Here is a 16,326-nt window from a genome sequence, read left to right on the forward strand (position 1 = left end):
CATGCAGACAAAATATACTTGTAAAAGATTTAAAGTAATTATGGTGTTTTAAATTACATAAATCATCTGGACACCAAACGGAACTTTTTTGATGTTTTTACACGGACGGTTAATGAAGTGACGGCACCCCATTCGTTCATTTCACCCCCTTAGTCCTTGTGTGTTTACAACCGAGAATTTAAATCCAAAATTTACTCATATTAGTTAATAATAGAATAGAATAAAATTAATAATAATTATTGATGATGTTGGTGCAAATTTCATTAATATGAATCACTGCTTGTGAATAGAACTGCGCTAAGAAACAAACTGAAATAAAAAAATAAAAAAATCTCTTTACAATATTTTTGTGCAAGCCCTAGTCCACAGAACTGCTTTTCTGCAGGATAAAAAGTCTTTAATAATAAGATTAAGGTCTTGCCTGCATTATGAAACTCTTAAGCCCCCTAATGAAAAGAGTAAAATCAGCTTGCACAAGACCAGGGTCACTTTGTTCTCCAGCCTTAGTTCCCCATGTGCTGATTTTTTTTTTTTATGGAAACATCCTAAACAATGGCTCATAGCACAGGAGGGGAACTATTTTCCTGCTCACCCGCCAGCATCACATGAACATCTGAAGTATGAATTGTGGCCTTTGTAGTCACCCGTAGGCTTCCTGAAAGACTAACTCACTACCGTGGGGTGTTCAGATCCAGAGAACAGGGCGTTGGGAGGAATGTGCGCTTTCATGCCCCCAGGGGAAAAATGTCTTGATTGGGAAAAGGCGGAATATTTAAGAAAATATGGCTGTATAAAACCTTGTAAGAAGCCAAGCCCTAGACCTTTTTGCTACACAAAGCTGATGACCTATAGCCTTATAGAGAAAATAAGAGACACCGTGGATGACACCCACACAGCAGATGACACAAACACACACCAGATGACCCGTCATCAGAGGTCTGGTCGCCAGTGTAGGCCAACTCCACCCACGAAGCTGCCTGACAACATCAGTCTTATGAAGGAGATGAAATCTGAGTTTCTCACATTAGCTTAGCTACACCAAAATAAACATCTCTGTGTTTCGGCTGAACTTCTGTGAGGTCAAACACATCTCTTTTAATAGCTATTTCATCAAAACTACACTGACTGCAGTAAATGAGGAGGAAACGATGATGGTTTAGAGAAGTGTTAGCTCACTGGGTCAGATGTTAGACTTCTGATAGAAAGGTCAGAGGTTCAAATCCCAGCACAGACCTTAACCCTCACTTGCACAGTTGTATAACTGAAATAACTGTATGTCCCTGTATGGTGTAAAAAAAATGGTTGGCAAAATGCTATAAATGTAAATGTTGTGAAAAGCATGTACATCATAAAGCAGATGCAGAAAACTTTACACTGACAGAACTACATTGTTGCTGACAGTGTAAAGTTTTGTACATCATAAAGCAGATGCAGAAAACTTTACACTGACAGAACTACATTGTTGCTGACAGTGGTGTAATTTGGCCTGGTCTTGTTATAAGCATAATCAGACTGGACTAATCTGCTGGCACAGCCAGCCACTGTGCTGACCAAACATGAACTTTAGATTGTCTTTAAAAATCTTGCATCAAAACCAAAGCAGACTTTGTAAATCTGTGTGTGTTATTTCAGGATTACCCCTGAGAGGCTAAGGCTTGGTCTAAGAGTCCTGAAGACGTCATCCATCAGGTCAGACTGCTCCGAGTCCCACACAAAACCAATGGTGACTATTTCTGGCGAGTTCATCAAGACGCGCCGGATCGTGATCATCTGACCACACTTACTCTGGTGAAAAGACACAAACAGTTGTTAAGACAAAACACTTATATGTACAGAATATAGATTAGCAGTCCAAAATATTAATTTCTACACAGCTTAAAAGTATCAATGCAAACAACATAAAAAAATACAGGACAACAAATTGAGGCTTTAGAAGAAAAAACTACAACTGTAAAAGGTTAGTCTTAAGTCATGATGACTTAAACTGGGGATAAAAGGTTATGATAAGTCTCAGATTTTTATATTTATTCATATGGTAGTATATACCTATATATACACACACACATGCACTTTTTTTTTTCCTCATAATTACTGACATTACATTTTTATTCATGTAAAGCATGAAATCACACAAGAAATCACCTACTGGACATTCGCGCTGGTCTCCAATCGTACTGGCTGCTTGGAGCAGTTCACCAAACATGTCCGAACGTGGCTTATCTTCCTTCCTCTCAAAGAACTTTTGACTGAGCAGTAAAACAATGAGGAGAGAAAGAAAGAGTGAGAGGCAAATGGCTAAATGAGCTTTAAGACATAATGGCTAAATATTAAAATCTGAAATCTAAATCTAAAAGCATTCTGAAATGCCATCACAAAGATCTTTGCGATACATTAGATATACACTCTTAAAGGCTGTTTAAATCTTTTAAATATACAAAGTACAGATGTTGTGTTCTGGATTCAGCTCATGTAGTGTCAGATGCAGAAGAGAATTTCAGCTTACCGAAGAGCTGTGGTGGAAACATAATGCACTAACTGAGTGAAAGGCAGAGGGTCAGAGGAGGCTCCACAGCTTCGACATACAGCCTGCCGAGCACACACACATGCACACACACACACACACACACACACACACACACACACAGTCAGCTACAGTAGGTGCCACCTGGCAACGGCTAAATGCTAATTACTTCAGCAGCCATGTCATTATACCGTAGGGGACTTTGTTGTTTAGGCAAGATTCAATTGGTTTCTTTGCCAAACACTTTCTACACTATAAACACAGCATGCTGAATACAGCACAATCATCAGTTTTAGCCACTGTAAATGTCATTGATACCAGTAATCTATAGGAAGGCTACCATAACAATAAATAAATAAATAAATAAATAAAACCAGAAAGAAATGAATGGGGTCCTAAAAAGCTGCACATATTCCTAATCAGCCGAACAGTGCACGTGCTTCTTTAGGCTATACCTGTTCGTATAGAGTCATAGCAAACTTCTGATGCGTGATGCAGATTTTGGATGTGCAGGCGTCTATATCGGCATCAGGAACAATATGGAGGTGTATCCTCTCTAGAATGTTTTCCTTTAGACACAAGAATAAACACATGCCATGTATTGGAATTACACATGGGGGAAAAATAGGAGGGAAAAAAGACAAGACAATACTTTCCATTGTTAATACTATCCATTGGTAATACATTGACTTGCGTTTGGCATTTAAGTGCAAAGAAATTAATAAACAAACACTAAATGAAAGGTTTTCTGAATATCATATAATTGACCTCCTGGGTTTAAGAAGCCAATAATATACAAGCATATGGAAATAGTTTATTTACTATTTAATCATGAAAAGATCCCAATTCTCAATGAGACATGGTGGAAAATTTTAGTTTAGAAAATAGTTATTGACTAACTAAATATCACTGTGACATATACAGTACAGACATAAGCAATTTATTTTAGCATCAGGTATTAGCTACATAACCCCACTGGTAATTGGTAACCACCACACTGTGGTGCAAAAAGAATGTAATGTTTAACTGTAATTTCCTCCATTTCCAATTTTAGGGGGTCAATAGAGTTACAAAACGCTAGAATTTGACTTTTAGTAAAGAAACATGCAAAATAAGCATATTTTAGTTCACATATTATAGAATACCATAACAAAACAAGGTCCCCTGATGAAATGAAAAAAAAAAAATCTTAATCAGGCATCTTTACAGCTGGTTAATTATTTAAGAAGTTACCCGAGTTATAATAATGACACTGTCAACTAGACTGTTTTGGTGTCAGTGAATAACTGGACACATGGTAAACAAAAGCTTCTCCAAGTTTATCATTATCTCCTCATACACTCTTTCAGACAACACATCCTGAATCTGAATCAGCTCTTCATAATGGGGTGACTGCAGTAGTTTCTCCTTGGTTGTTTACACGTAAACAGAGAAATTTAAGCTGACAATAGGATCAACAAAAGCACCGTTGCAAACTGCAGTGGTGTCAGAAACAACCGCCTTGTATACTGATTAGTCTGCATCCCACCTAAGCTCTGATAGAAAGACTTCATTGAGTTTCTTGTTATGTGTGGCAGTACTGTAAATGGATGTATACAGAGCTAATGACCTACTCTGTATAGCACTGTGAAAGTAATGATGATTACAGGTCCCCTTGCTAAGCAGGTTTATTGCAATTATGCTGCTTGAGAAAAATCCTATACAGGCTTACAGGTAGACAATACGTACTTCAATCCCTTGGGTACGGAGACTGAATTGGAAAGCCTGTAGAGCCTGGAACAATATAATGCAGTGTACACAGACTTGTCTCTAGTATCTCAATGACATTTAAAAAAAAAAAAAAAAGAAAAAAAAAGATTTTACATTGTTATTTTTTCCAAAACAGAAAAAAATGGACCTAATTATAAAAATGAGTAAAAGCCGTATTACACTGCACAGACCAAAATAAAAAAACCAAAAATAAGATTTGAGGAAGTTTGTCATGATGTCTGCTATGATGTGTCCTTTACCGCTCTCTCTATTAGTCACACACTTACAAAACATTCTGCGGCATCGTCCATAAAGCCCAACTGGAAACGTTGCTCATCCTTAAAAGTCTCTGCTAGTGCAACACGCAGGTTGTCTGAAGGAAGCGCTCGCTCTCTGCTGTCCTTAAACTGTGAGAATATTCCCTATAAAAGAAAACAATACAAGACCTTCATAAAAGCACCAGCTGAGGATATAGTCCTTTACATCAAGAGCTTTTTTGTGCTTTGAGGAAAGTACCTTTAATGCACAGAAGATGCAGGCTTCCCCTAAGCAGTAATGGTTAGGAACTTGCCGTAGACTTCGTCTAAAGATGTCAAGCTGCCACAGCACCTTTGTTGGGGATATGAGAATGTTAAAAGTTACCTAGGACACACAGTTCTATGTCTTTATGTAACTGGTATGACCCTAAACAAAATTATATAAATGTGACTTCAAAATAAAAAATTAAAATAAAAAACATGAAAAGAATTACATAAATCAATACAAACATAACCCATAAACACTGCACAATACACATGGACATACAGAGTGTTTGTCACTCCTCAGAGTCAACTGTACCAGCAAATGGAATATATAAATACTTGTATTATTGTAAAGAAAAATAATAAAAATTAAAAATTAAATATGGTCACATTTGCTTTCTGCTTTGCACTTAATAGTTCAAAACAATTAATATTAAATCTTTATCTTAAAAGCACCAAAGACATCTTTTTCCACCTTTGCAGGTCACTCCCACTTGCATGTCACAGGAAGCTTTGACATGTGGAGCTGAATCATCGCCAGAGTATGACCGTGTTACAAATTTACGAAAGACAAGAAAGGGAAAAAAAAGGAAGCAACGTGGGAGACGGTCAGTCATAGTGCCCATTTACCCACAACTCGTCTTCTAGTAACAAGTTGACAGATTGGGAGCATGACTAAGTGTCTCCTCTGAGTCACTTGTGAGAGATTGAGAGTGGGAGTCAAGATGGAGTAAATATTTGTCGGTCGAAACCTAGATGTACATTCCCAAGGGAGATGACACAATAAAAAAAACAGGAGGTTCGAGATGACAAGTTGCCACTGAAAATACAGAGAGGAGAAACAATAAATAAAAAAAATACCTGCACTGCACTGTTAAGGAAGCAGCTGTTTTGTCCTGGTTCGTTGAGAAGACCTTTGGTAGGAGCCAGGGACAGCATAGATCCTGGCTGGTAACCCCTGCCAAGATTGCCCCCTGGTTTTTTGAAGAACTTTGCCCATGCCATTTGACTGTTTGAGGGTAATCTGCCTTCTAGTTAAGCAAGGCACTTTTATTGACACAGGTTAGGAGTTATTTCCTTGAACTGGATAAGCCTCTTCAATAGGAGGCTAGGTAATTCCACAAGCAGAAGCTAAAGCGTTGTTGAACATCAGAGTAGAATTTTGCGACTGCTTCACACATGAGGCCGATGTCCAGAGAAGTCTATAAAAGTTTGGTCTCCAAGGTTACACAAACCAAAACAAATGACCCACTGGTTTTACAAGAAATGGTGGATATTTTGTCCACCTGTGTCTTTTAATGTTTTGATTATTCCATTAATGAGATTTGTTTATTCCCCCAAGTGGATCCAGATCCTTATAATTCCTTGACCACAGCTGAACTTTCATTGTTTAGCAGCTCATTTGGGAAATCACCCATATCCTAGGTGTTGCTCCATGAGTACTTTAATAATAAGTACTCAAAAAATCCAACCTAAGAGAAAAGAAAGTTGGAGAGTGTTAAATATGATTAAGAAAAGAAAACATCAGCAGAGCCACATTTATTTTTTTTTAATAATATACAAATCCACACTGAGTACAGCAACAAGCACCAGCTTTTTAAAGCAGTTTACATAGAAGTAAGAGGATAAATAAACTCATGGAACTTGTCTTCCACTTCTCTATGTAGTGACTTAAGATAACTGATTAACTTACTGTGTTACAAGTATTTACTAACCAGAAAGAAAACATTCTCTTCTTTTTGCTTTTCCTCATATTTTACTCTTTTGTTTGCCATTACAACATACTTCCTGTGGGTTTACTATAACATCCCAAAAAAAAGTCAGTAAGTTGGATTGGCTAAGATAAATTCCCCCAAGTGTGAATGAGTGTGTGAATAGGTGTGTATGTATCCTCTGAAGGACTGTCACCCCACCCAATGTGTGGTCCCACCTCATGCTTAGTGTTTCCTAGCATGGATTCAAATTCAGTGTCCCTGGTGAAGATCAAACTCTTACTGCAGATGATTGAATGAATGATCAGCCAGATCCAGTTACTGCATGTATCTCACTCTTCTCCATAAAATCTTAATTTATTTAAACAATCGTTTACATAATTAGCACTTAAGCAGCTGTTTCTCTTCAGATACTTTCATCGCCATCGTCTTTATCATCATAGTCCTATTTCTTGCATACAAGTTATGTCTTCTGCCCTATCAGTCATCCTAACTGACTAATGTATTCCATGTCAAAAATCTCTTCAAGCTACCTTAAATAAACAGATATCCATTTTGCTGCCTAGAATGATCCAACTTCCAGAGACTGATAGGAAAATATTTTAGGTTGGCTTGCTCTCCATGTGAAGACCTGATATCTGGAAGTTTATATGAACTTGCCAAACCATTTGCCTCAGCAGCACATTTTGGTAAGACGCGCGTACCCTTATAAGCTAACCTTTAAACTATGATGGATAAACAGTCCTCTGTAGCATAGCAGCACTTCATTTTTTTTGTCCACACAAACCATGCGCACTTCCTGGTTAAGCCTTGGTTAACACTGTGGAATGAACATCTGGTCAATTTCAACACACAAAAAAAGAAGATTACTTTGGTGTGAAACTCGCCAAAAATAAGAAATGTATAATCCTTTCTCGTTTGGAGTACTTTTTCCAAAGAATGAATGGACAAGTTGTTCAGGCTTTCAGTTCCAACATCTGTTAAAGGGTTCCTATAGTAAATAAGAGTTGAATTAGTGAACTGTAAATTGTAATCTAACGATGGCTAAATACTGATATCAGGTAGAGCCTAAAATTGTGCTCAGTAACTCTTACTGGTACTAAAACGAAATGCTGAGATACTGGCATCCCATACCAATGTGACTTTAGCCTAGTGAACACTGTTGTACCACTCATAGTACATCACTTCATTACCATAAACTGTTTACATGCCATTTTTGCACAACATTTAGTTTACATTTTTGCTACTGTTCACTTTGTCTTTTGACAACAGGTTTACTGGCAGAGCTATTCTGTGTTTTGTGTATTTGTGTCATCTTTGCACTGTTTGCACCAGGTTGCACACATGCACTTTATGTGGCGAGGACTCTAGTCCTTAATCCTGTGTTTTCTGTTGTCTGTGATTGTTGTATGTAGCACCAGGGTTCAGGAGGAACGTTTGTTTCATTTCACTGTGTACTGCGTCAGCTATATATGGTTGAAATGACAATAAAAGCTTCTTGACTTGACTTGAGCTAATGAACAAACGACTGAAAAGGGCTGCAATCTGGATGTAAGCTGGCATTCAAAGCATAGCAGACAGCAAACTGCGCTCTGTGAACATATCAGGGTCAATATCTTTCTACACTACAAGTGACCTGATTAAACATCTTAAACATAAAAACGTGAGGAGCTTGTTGATAGTAGCGCACCACAGCAAACAATATAGTGGTAAACTTTAGCAGCGTAAGAAAGTCTAAAAAAAAAAACCCTACTTAAATGTAAATAAGTTGACAAATAATTACCCTCAAACACTGCATAGAAGAACTATTTCACTAATGAAACAAAACTCATTCACCACATCAACTATTCTCTCTCCAACAATGAGCAAAATAATGCTAATAAGAATGAGCCCAGAACCTAAAATACAGGCTTATTCTAAAAATCAACCGATTTCATTACGCAATATGACAACTGAACGTTTCCGGAAGAACGAAGCGACTACATCGCCCCTGTAACAGATCTTCAAAGTTTAGATAACTCCTCTTTTAGATGGTCACGGACTCAATTCATCATGATGCTTGAGAACTGAAGCAATGCGTCATGATTTCGGTTCATTCTTTTTGAATAACCCTGTAGTGTATTTGGTTTTATGGGCTCTATTTAAACTGGGGAATCCTAAGCAGTGCCAGACACAATGTTTCATAACATCTCTAATGAATACCAAGTAGGTTCCACATTTCATTACTATTATGATTACTACCAATGTACTCTTACTCAGTTTGAAATAAAATGGTACAGTAAAAAATAATCGCTACTTCAACTCTACATCAAGTTTTTTGCATTTTCCCTGCGAAAATGTATGAGTACCAGATATTTTGCCACACACAAAAAACACTCATTTACCAACCAGTCCAGCAACATGTTTGAATTATTTGTACTTCAAAAAGGTTCCCAAGAGACACTGTGGGAAGCTTGCAGTTTCACTAGCCGTGTGCTTCTCTAGACTGGATTTCAAAGTTAGCATAACAAACAAGATGTGATAAACATCAACAAAATAAAAATCATCAAAACAAAACAAAACAAAACAAAAAAAAACCTCTATCTGAGGCTTGGAGGCCCTCTGCACGTTTGTAACACTGCTATTGCTGACCATGGCAACAGCATTCCAAGGTGATCACTTAAGCCTGACTGTGCCAAAGACCTCCAGCATTTTGGATTAAAATCAGTGCTTCGAGACAGGAGATGCATCTCCGGATCAGACAGTAAGCATTTGCAATAAAGGGTGAATTGGTCTAGAACAAAACAGCACACAATTAATTCATATAAAACTTGCATTGTATTGCATATGACTGAAGGGCTAAAGAGGTTTTCAAGAAAAAAGAAAACAACCATGGCAACCAGTAAATCACCACAAAAACACTTTCACTGTTTCCACAAGGTTTCAAGAAGCAATTGTGGTGATAGAAACATCAATGTGCCAAATCACCAGAAGAGTGCGATAAGGCCGGGACCAGGCGAGACGAATAAACATTACTTAATACAGTTTCCAGTCCCCTATTTGTATTTTTTAATCTAATATCAGTAGCAGCGCAGGTCGGGTTTATTTACATAATTTAGCCCTTATGCGTAGACATCAGATGAAGTAAAAGCATTTCAAAGAGAGTCAGGCACTGCTGCCAAACAGACCATGACTTGTGTAATAATCAGTCCCACATTATCCAGTAATTATTTTTGGCTGCCTCGCTGTGTTGGCAAATTATTAAGAATTAAATTTGAATCAAGTGGATTAGAGCAGATGACATCTACACGAAATGTGCCACAAAAATGTCTCTCTATGCCAAATTATTTTATTTAGTCATTTAAGTAATCCAAGGTCATACAGTTTACCGAATATTACTGGTAAGCAAATCAACATTTGTCAATTCTATGGGAACCGGGCATCAAAATAAAAAATATGGCTGTTGCAGTGAGATGATTATGATTCACAATTAGAGTGGGAAATACATTACAGCTCTGATAGTAAACCTTTTTTTTTCCTGCTCAACTGCAGCTCACACTCTAGTTCCATCATGATATCACCCTGGGTGTTAAACTGTAACTCATGTCAGACAACTCGAGATTCCAGGGCATAGGTCTGGTCAACAGTCAGAGAGGATTCTATTTTATGTCTACACTCAAGCTTCACTCTCCTACACAGAAAGACTTGGCTTTTTTTCTAAACTAGATTCAGACTAATCATACTCCCACACCTAAAACAACATACTTCAATATGACACCATCAATAAGAGAGCATTATCATATTCTATTCCAAGCAGCTCAGGTTTCTAAACATGCCACATCTCTCCTTATTATTGCCTCTGATGACCAGTTGGAATAGATGAGGTCACCGTATCAGCCCTCGCTTAAACCAAACAACTCTGCCTGCACCCTTCCTACAGAGGGCAAGACTGCATGTGAGATAACTTCCTGCAGTCCCCTTATTAAGCCTTTTGATCATTACCATGAGAAAATCCACTGCCCAGGAAACAACATGCTAGCTATAGCAACAACTAACTTGAAAAAAAAAAAAAAAACCTCTCTTTAGGAGACTAATTGCATCTGAAAAAGGAATTTAGAATTGGTCCGTTTGCTATTTAGATTAGGGAGCCACATTAGATTAGATTATCCCTAGATCAGTGCAGCTGTATATCAAACATGCAGGGTGCTCCAAAAGTCTCATTCATAGTGAACCATACACCATATGGGTGAAAGTATTGAAACACTTTTCCAGTCATGTTATCACAAAGTTGGAGGACCACAATTGTATAGTTTGCTTTTGGATGTGGTAGCATTACTTTTTCCCTTACTGCACAAAGTGAGCTCCATGAAGATATGGTTTAGATGGGATGAAGTAGAAGATCTTGAATGGTCTGCTACACAGCTCCGGCCTCAACCCTATTAAACAGCTTTGTGATGAATTGGAATGCTGACTGCACCCCAGGCCTCCTCATCCAACATCGGTACCTGACTTTATGAATGCCCTTATGGCTGAAAGAGCACAAATCTCCACAATTACACACCAAAATGGAATAAAACATCTTCCCAGAAGACCGGAGGTTATTGCAACAGTAAATTGGGATTTTTGGTCAATATAGTGTATTTTAGCAAACACACTCGGTTAGTTTTATTTATACACAAATATATATTTCCACTATACACTTTGCACACCCTGTAGTTCCTTGATGGCAGCATCATGCTGAGTCCGTTACCTTCCCATGACTTAAATAATTCTACCTTATTAGCTGCTTAAAAAACTCCCAAGTGATAAAGTGATAAATGACACACTTCCAAGTGACAAATGAGTTCAATAACAGAAAACAGTCTAAAATAAAACCCACACACCTGCATTAGAGGTGAAATATGGCATCACATAAGACATGTAATATATTTACCAATGTCTCCCTGATTTAATTACTCTCATTATATATTAATTTCCTTATTCATCAATGCCAGACACTTTATTCTGGGCTGGGTCATAAGTCAAACTGGAGTATATCCAGGGAACAGTGGGTGAGAGGAAGGAATACATTCTAAAATGGCAGGAAGTCCATCATATGACATAACCAAACTACTAGCAGGTACTGTATGCTGTTAGAAGTAAACCAAAGAACCTGGAGAAGACCCACTTGGACAAAGGAAAACCCGGTCTAGAACGTAAATAACTTCACTGCCACGGAAAGCCATATTATACACTTTCACCTAATCAACAAATTACTACTACAGTAATATGGGCTGATATGGCTTTGAAAGCAAGGCATCCAGAAAAAAATGTATATGCAACTAGTAACAAGAAGTGTGAAATGGAAACAGGTTAAGAGGATGATCAATAAAACAAACCTACAAAATATCCAAATGAATGAAAAGCGTGTACGTCAAAAATGAAAAATAAATAAACAAAGAAATGCACATTATCTTATCGAATCCTCCAGAATGGGTTTTCTCACCGTTTTGAACTGACAAGCAATTGATGAATGAAACCATAAATTTGATTAGTAGCAATTAGATTGTCAGATAGAAGCATTATGGAATTTGCAAAAGCCATAAATTACTAACACGTGTGAAGTGAAAACATCCAAAACAATAGACCAACTAAGCTAGTTAAGAAAAAAAAATAAAAATGCACAATGGCAGTTTGAGCAAATACATGGCAATAAAACAGGAATGTAAGAAATATAGGAAGCTGTGCACCACTGTGAACAAGCCAAGACATATACTTCTGTTTTCACAAAAAAAATATCCTCTTCCTAATCACACAAACACCAATGCCAGATGCGGTCGAGCAAAAAACCTCCAGCCTTTGTGCAAGTGTGTGTAAGGGCGAAATGTGACACGCTCCTGAAACTCAGCAACAACACTGTAGGAGCGGCTGGATTCCCAGTGGACAGGAGCGGGACGTACTGGCTTCCAGCAACAATGCAGTGGCCGTTTCCTGTGTGGGCTTCCTGTACACTGTGCACCGTGTTCCAGCATGCAGTCAGCACTTTGAGCCCTGAGAGACTGTACAGGTAGTGCGTTTACACACACACACACACACACACGCACGCACGCACGCACGCGCGCGCGCCACCAAGCCTCAAACGCACACAGCCAAGATCTAGAACATTTTTTGCTGCACATTCCCTCTCACAGACACACCCAACCTCGGGAAGAGTACATGAAACAACCCGGAGCCTTTTTCCTGCAGCATTTCCGAGAGGTTGAATATTATCCCTTATATGTCGCAAGTCACTTCCTAAACACACTCATTTCCATGTGGCTTGATAATAAATGTCAGCGCTACGGTGCAGCCAACAGCTTTCCATTCCATTCATCTTTATTGTGATTAATGGGATTTCTCAGACGGCGATGAAACGGTAATTTCAAGCTCACTCTTATGAATTCTTTTACAAGATACCAGACTTCTTTTACAGGAGCCCATTACTTGTGGCCTTTTTTATTGTATCATAATGATCTCACACTAGATTTTTTTTTTTTATATCTCATGCAATCATTTTGATACCATTACTAGGCAGATATGCAGAAATCGACTGGAGATTCAAGATTTTTCACCTTTCTTTTTTTTTTTTTTTTAAACAAGGTCTGTAATGAGGCAATAACATGAAAAGCATTGCTAATCTTAGGGCAGATTGCAGCAACGTGCCAAACCTCAGCCGGTTATTCAGCATTCTCTACAGGTAAACATACTGAAGAGCTACCCATGTGACAGGGTACAACAATTTTGGCTTTTTTAATTTTTTTACAGTAACTTTTTTTTTTCTCAATAAACTAAACCACAAATATATACTCTTACCTACACGAGCAGGATCAGAAATGGGTGCTTTTAAATCTACATTATATTATAGCTTTGTTTATGCCAAAAATGACCAGGGCCCAAGATGCATTTATTTAAAGATGCTTAGTAATATCTAGATAACTAAAAAGCAGCAAAATGAAGAAAAGACAACTAATTTAAGTAATTCGTTTGGAGCATTATTTGCGGAATACAAAATACTATAAAACAACTGTCTACCAAATCTTTACCCACAAATGCATTTTGTTACTCGTATATAATATATAACCGTGGGGATGTTTGTACAGTATGCGACTTATTAAAAACACAGATGCTATTATGATAGCGCTTCAATAAAGATTTATATCTTCAACATATAATAAAATTCACTACTAATTTCACTGATCATAAACATTTGTTTCTCTTTACTTGCTGCTTTTCAGGTAATTGAGTAATATGTGTGTGTATGTTTTCATTTATTGGATATATTTATTTGGGAATACGGTAAACTCAAATTAAATATTTTGGCCTCTTTTAAAAAATGTGATGGGTGAAGGGAACGACCAGGAGCTGAAAATCTCAAGATGTAAACAAGAGCAGGTCTTTTCGAAATTCCTGGAGTGCTGCGTAGTAGAACTGAGGGTGGTATCGATAGGAGTTTCACTGAATTAACATGAATAGAGAACAGGTTATTCTAAAATTAAAAATAAAATAAAAATGACGCCCAAACACACACACACACACACACACACACACACACACACATCTACACTACTGAAAGAAAAGAGCAAATATTAGATGAAAAGGCAGGAAGCTACGCAAGAGGTCGAGGTCTGGCGTTGACGTTACATATAACTTCAAATGACATATCGCTTATTTGTTTTTAGTGATATAATACAACAGAGATTTAATGTTTTTAAAGGGTACGACATATTATTTTATATGACGGTGAGCTCTAATATGGTGGGAGCAACAAAACCTGATCACCTGAGTCAGGTAGATTTCCGGCTCCGTCACATGCGCAGAGGGAGACAGAAAAAAATGGAGGAAAGTTTGCAAAAAAAAAAGCTTAACTCTTTGGTATGGTAACACACCATACTCACCATCTGGATGACTTTTCAGGATGATTTTGTCTCTTTATCCGATCGACTTTTGCTCAGCGATTATTCCCAAGTGTCAGTGTTTTATGCTCCAGCGTCGGCTGCCGGAGTGACAAAGGCGGAAGAAGCGCTTGTGGTTCAGTGAAGTTGTCACTTAAGTAAAGTAAACGAATGACTGGCGAGACAGAAAGTCTTTTTTGCGTTGAAGTTGTGATTTCTTAGCCATTTCATTTTTTTTTTCATCCGCATCTCAATGAAAACACTCGGAATCACAGCGTCCCCGGTAGGATTGCAGCTCCCTCTACAGTGAATGTTTGTGTGCGGCGGTAGTGAGCAAAAGTCGACTCTCTGCAGCCACCTGAAATTCAGGATCAGTGATGTTTCCAGTGTTGAGCTCAAACTCCGCCCTTGCATGTACGTCGTACCGCACTTACGCCCCGCCTCTAGTACGGAGCCTTGTACTGAAGCCACGCCTCTCCCACTACAAGAGCTGGTACTGAAGCCACGCCCGTTTTTGGGGTCCGCCTCGCCGCAAAGCCCCGCCCACCAGCACCCACTGTGTTCTCTGCGCTCTCGCGCTTTGGACACAGCACGTGCTACCCAAAGGCAAAAGGGAGGAGTTGCATGTCTGCTAAACTCTCAATCAATAAAGGTATTCTACTCATTTTAGGATTGTTTCAACATTGCGGCTCTTTCCTGATATTTCTCGTTTTGAAAACTTCCTCAGAGTACGCTTGTGGCTGCAGGAGCGCAATGCAAAAAAAAAAAAAATCATGCACATCAAACATCAGATCTACAAAAGTGTAATCTGTATGAATGTGATCACACAGCAGTCTCTAGAGTTTACTGATACTGAAGAAAAAGTGTGGAAACAACATTATGCTAATGCTGATTAATTTTTAATGATACAGGGATGATCACTATATAATACAATGTATGCAAAATGAAAAATATATGAATAAAAATTAAATAGTACATACATAAATGCAGTAGGAAAATATACCAAATAAAAACTTGGCTGTTAAACAAATGGGTCTCTAGTTGCAAAAAAAAAAAAGAATACAATATAAATATAGGCCCATAGTTACCTGAAATAATAATAATAATAATAATAATAAAACATTTATATCATATCCCTAATTAATAAAGTCTGCTTTCTTTGTAAAGAAAAAACTTTTCCAGCTCTGCTTTGAACTTAATATCATAATTTTCATAATGATTATCAATATGGTATTTTAATATATACTGCATCTATTTGAATATTTCTATAATGCATGCAGCCTCTTTCATAGAAGAAGTATTAAAATATTATTTATTTTGCATTTCTTTAAGTTCCTAGAATGTAAACCTTTTTGGACATAGTTCCTAAGTTATGTCCATCAAACCTGGGTCAATAAATCTAGCACAGAGGGCAGAGGTTCCTATCAGTGCACCTGCTAAGCATGAGCTGTTTGATTGTTCAAAGCGATCAGAGCAAGTAATAAAGCGTGGTTGGTGAGAGGTCACATTGTATCTCAGTGGGCCAGGCTTTTCCTCAGGAAGCACTTGAGAAGCCCATTGACGAGTCAAAGCATTTCCCTTCTGTAGGCTCCAAACAGAGTATATGTTTCAGCACTAGTAATGAGGTAGGCTGAAGTCTAATCCGCATTGACATTAAAGAAAAACAATGAGTCAAATGTTTGAGTATATGTTTGTATGAGGTACGAGGGTCTTGCAGAATAAATTTCCTTATGGATTAAGAAACAGCATTCCATAATTGTGATGCAATACTATATGGCCACAAGAATTGCAAGCCTCGTGGATTTGCAGTAGCCTTGTACAGTCGCTTTAATATTTCCAGAAAATGATCATACTAAATAATATCTATGCAGCTGAAAAGAAGAACTAGGAGTGTTCAGCAAGGTCTGCAACTAGATCTTGCAAAATTTTATCTA

At 37.8% G+C, this 16,326-nt stretch overlaps 1 protein-coding gene across 1 annotated transcript in view; it reads right to left on the reverse strand.

The window, feature by feature from the left end:
* LOC124386836 (inactive ubiquitin carboxyl-terminal hydrolase 53) overlaps positions 1-15,033 on the reverse strand; it is a 40,259-nt gene extending 25,226 nt beyond the window's left edge. Inside the window, 8 exon segments of the mRNA XM_046850819.1 lie at positions 1,639-1,785; positions 2,147-2,246; positions 2,504-2,586; positions 2,977-3,090; positions 4,558-4,692; positions 4,787-4,879; positions 5,653-6,263; positions 14,396-15,033. Of these exon segments, the coding sequence (XP_046706775.1) occupies positions 1,639-1,785; positions 2,147-2,246; positions 2,504-2,586; positions 2,977-3,090; positions 4,558-4,692; positions 4,787-4,879; positions 5,653-5,796 (816 nt within the window). The 5' untranslated portion in view covers positions 5,797-6,263; positions 14,396-15,033.
* Positions 15,034-16,326: the final 1,293 nt, after the last annotated feature.

Source organism: Silurus meridionalis, chromosome 6 (assembly GCF_014805685.1).
Source record: "Silurus meridionalis isolate SWU-2019-XX chromosome 6, ASM1480568v1, whole genome shotgun sequence".
Lineage (NCBI taxonomy): Eukaryota > Metazoa > Chordata > Actinopteri > Siluriformes > Siluridae > Silurus > Silurus meridionalis.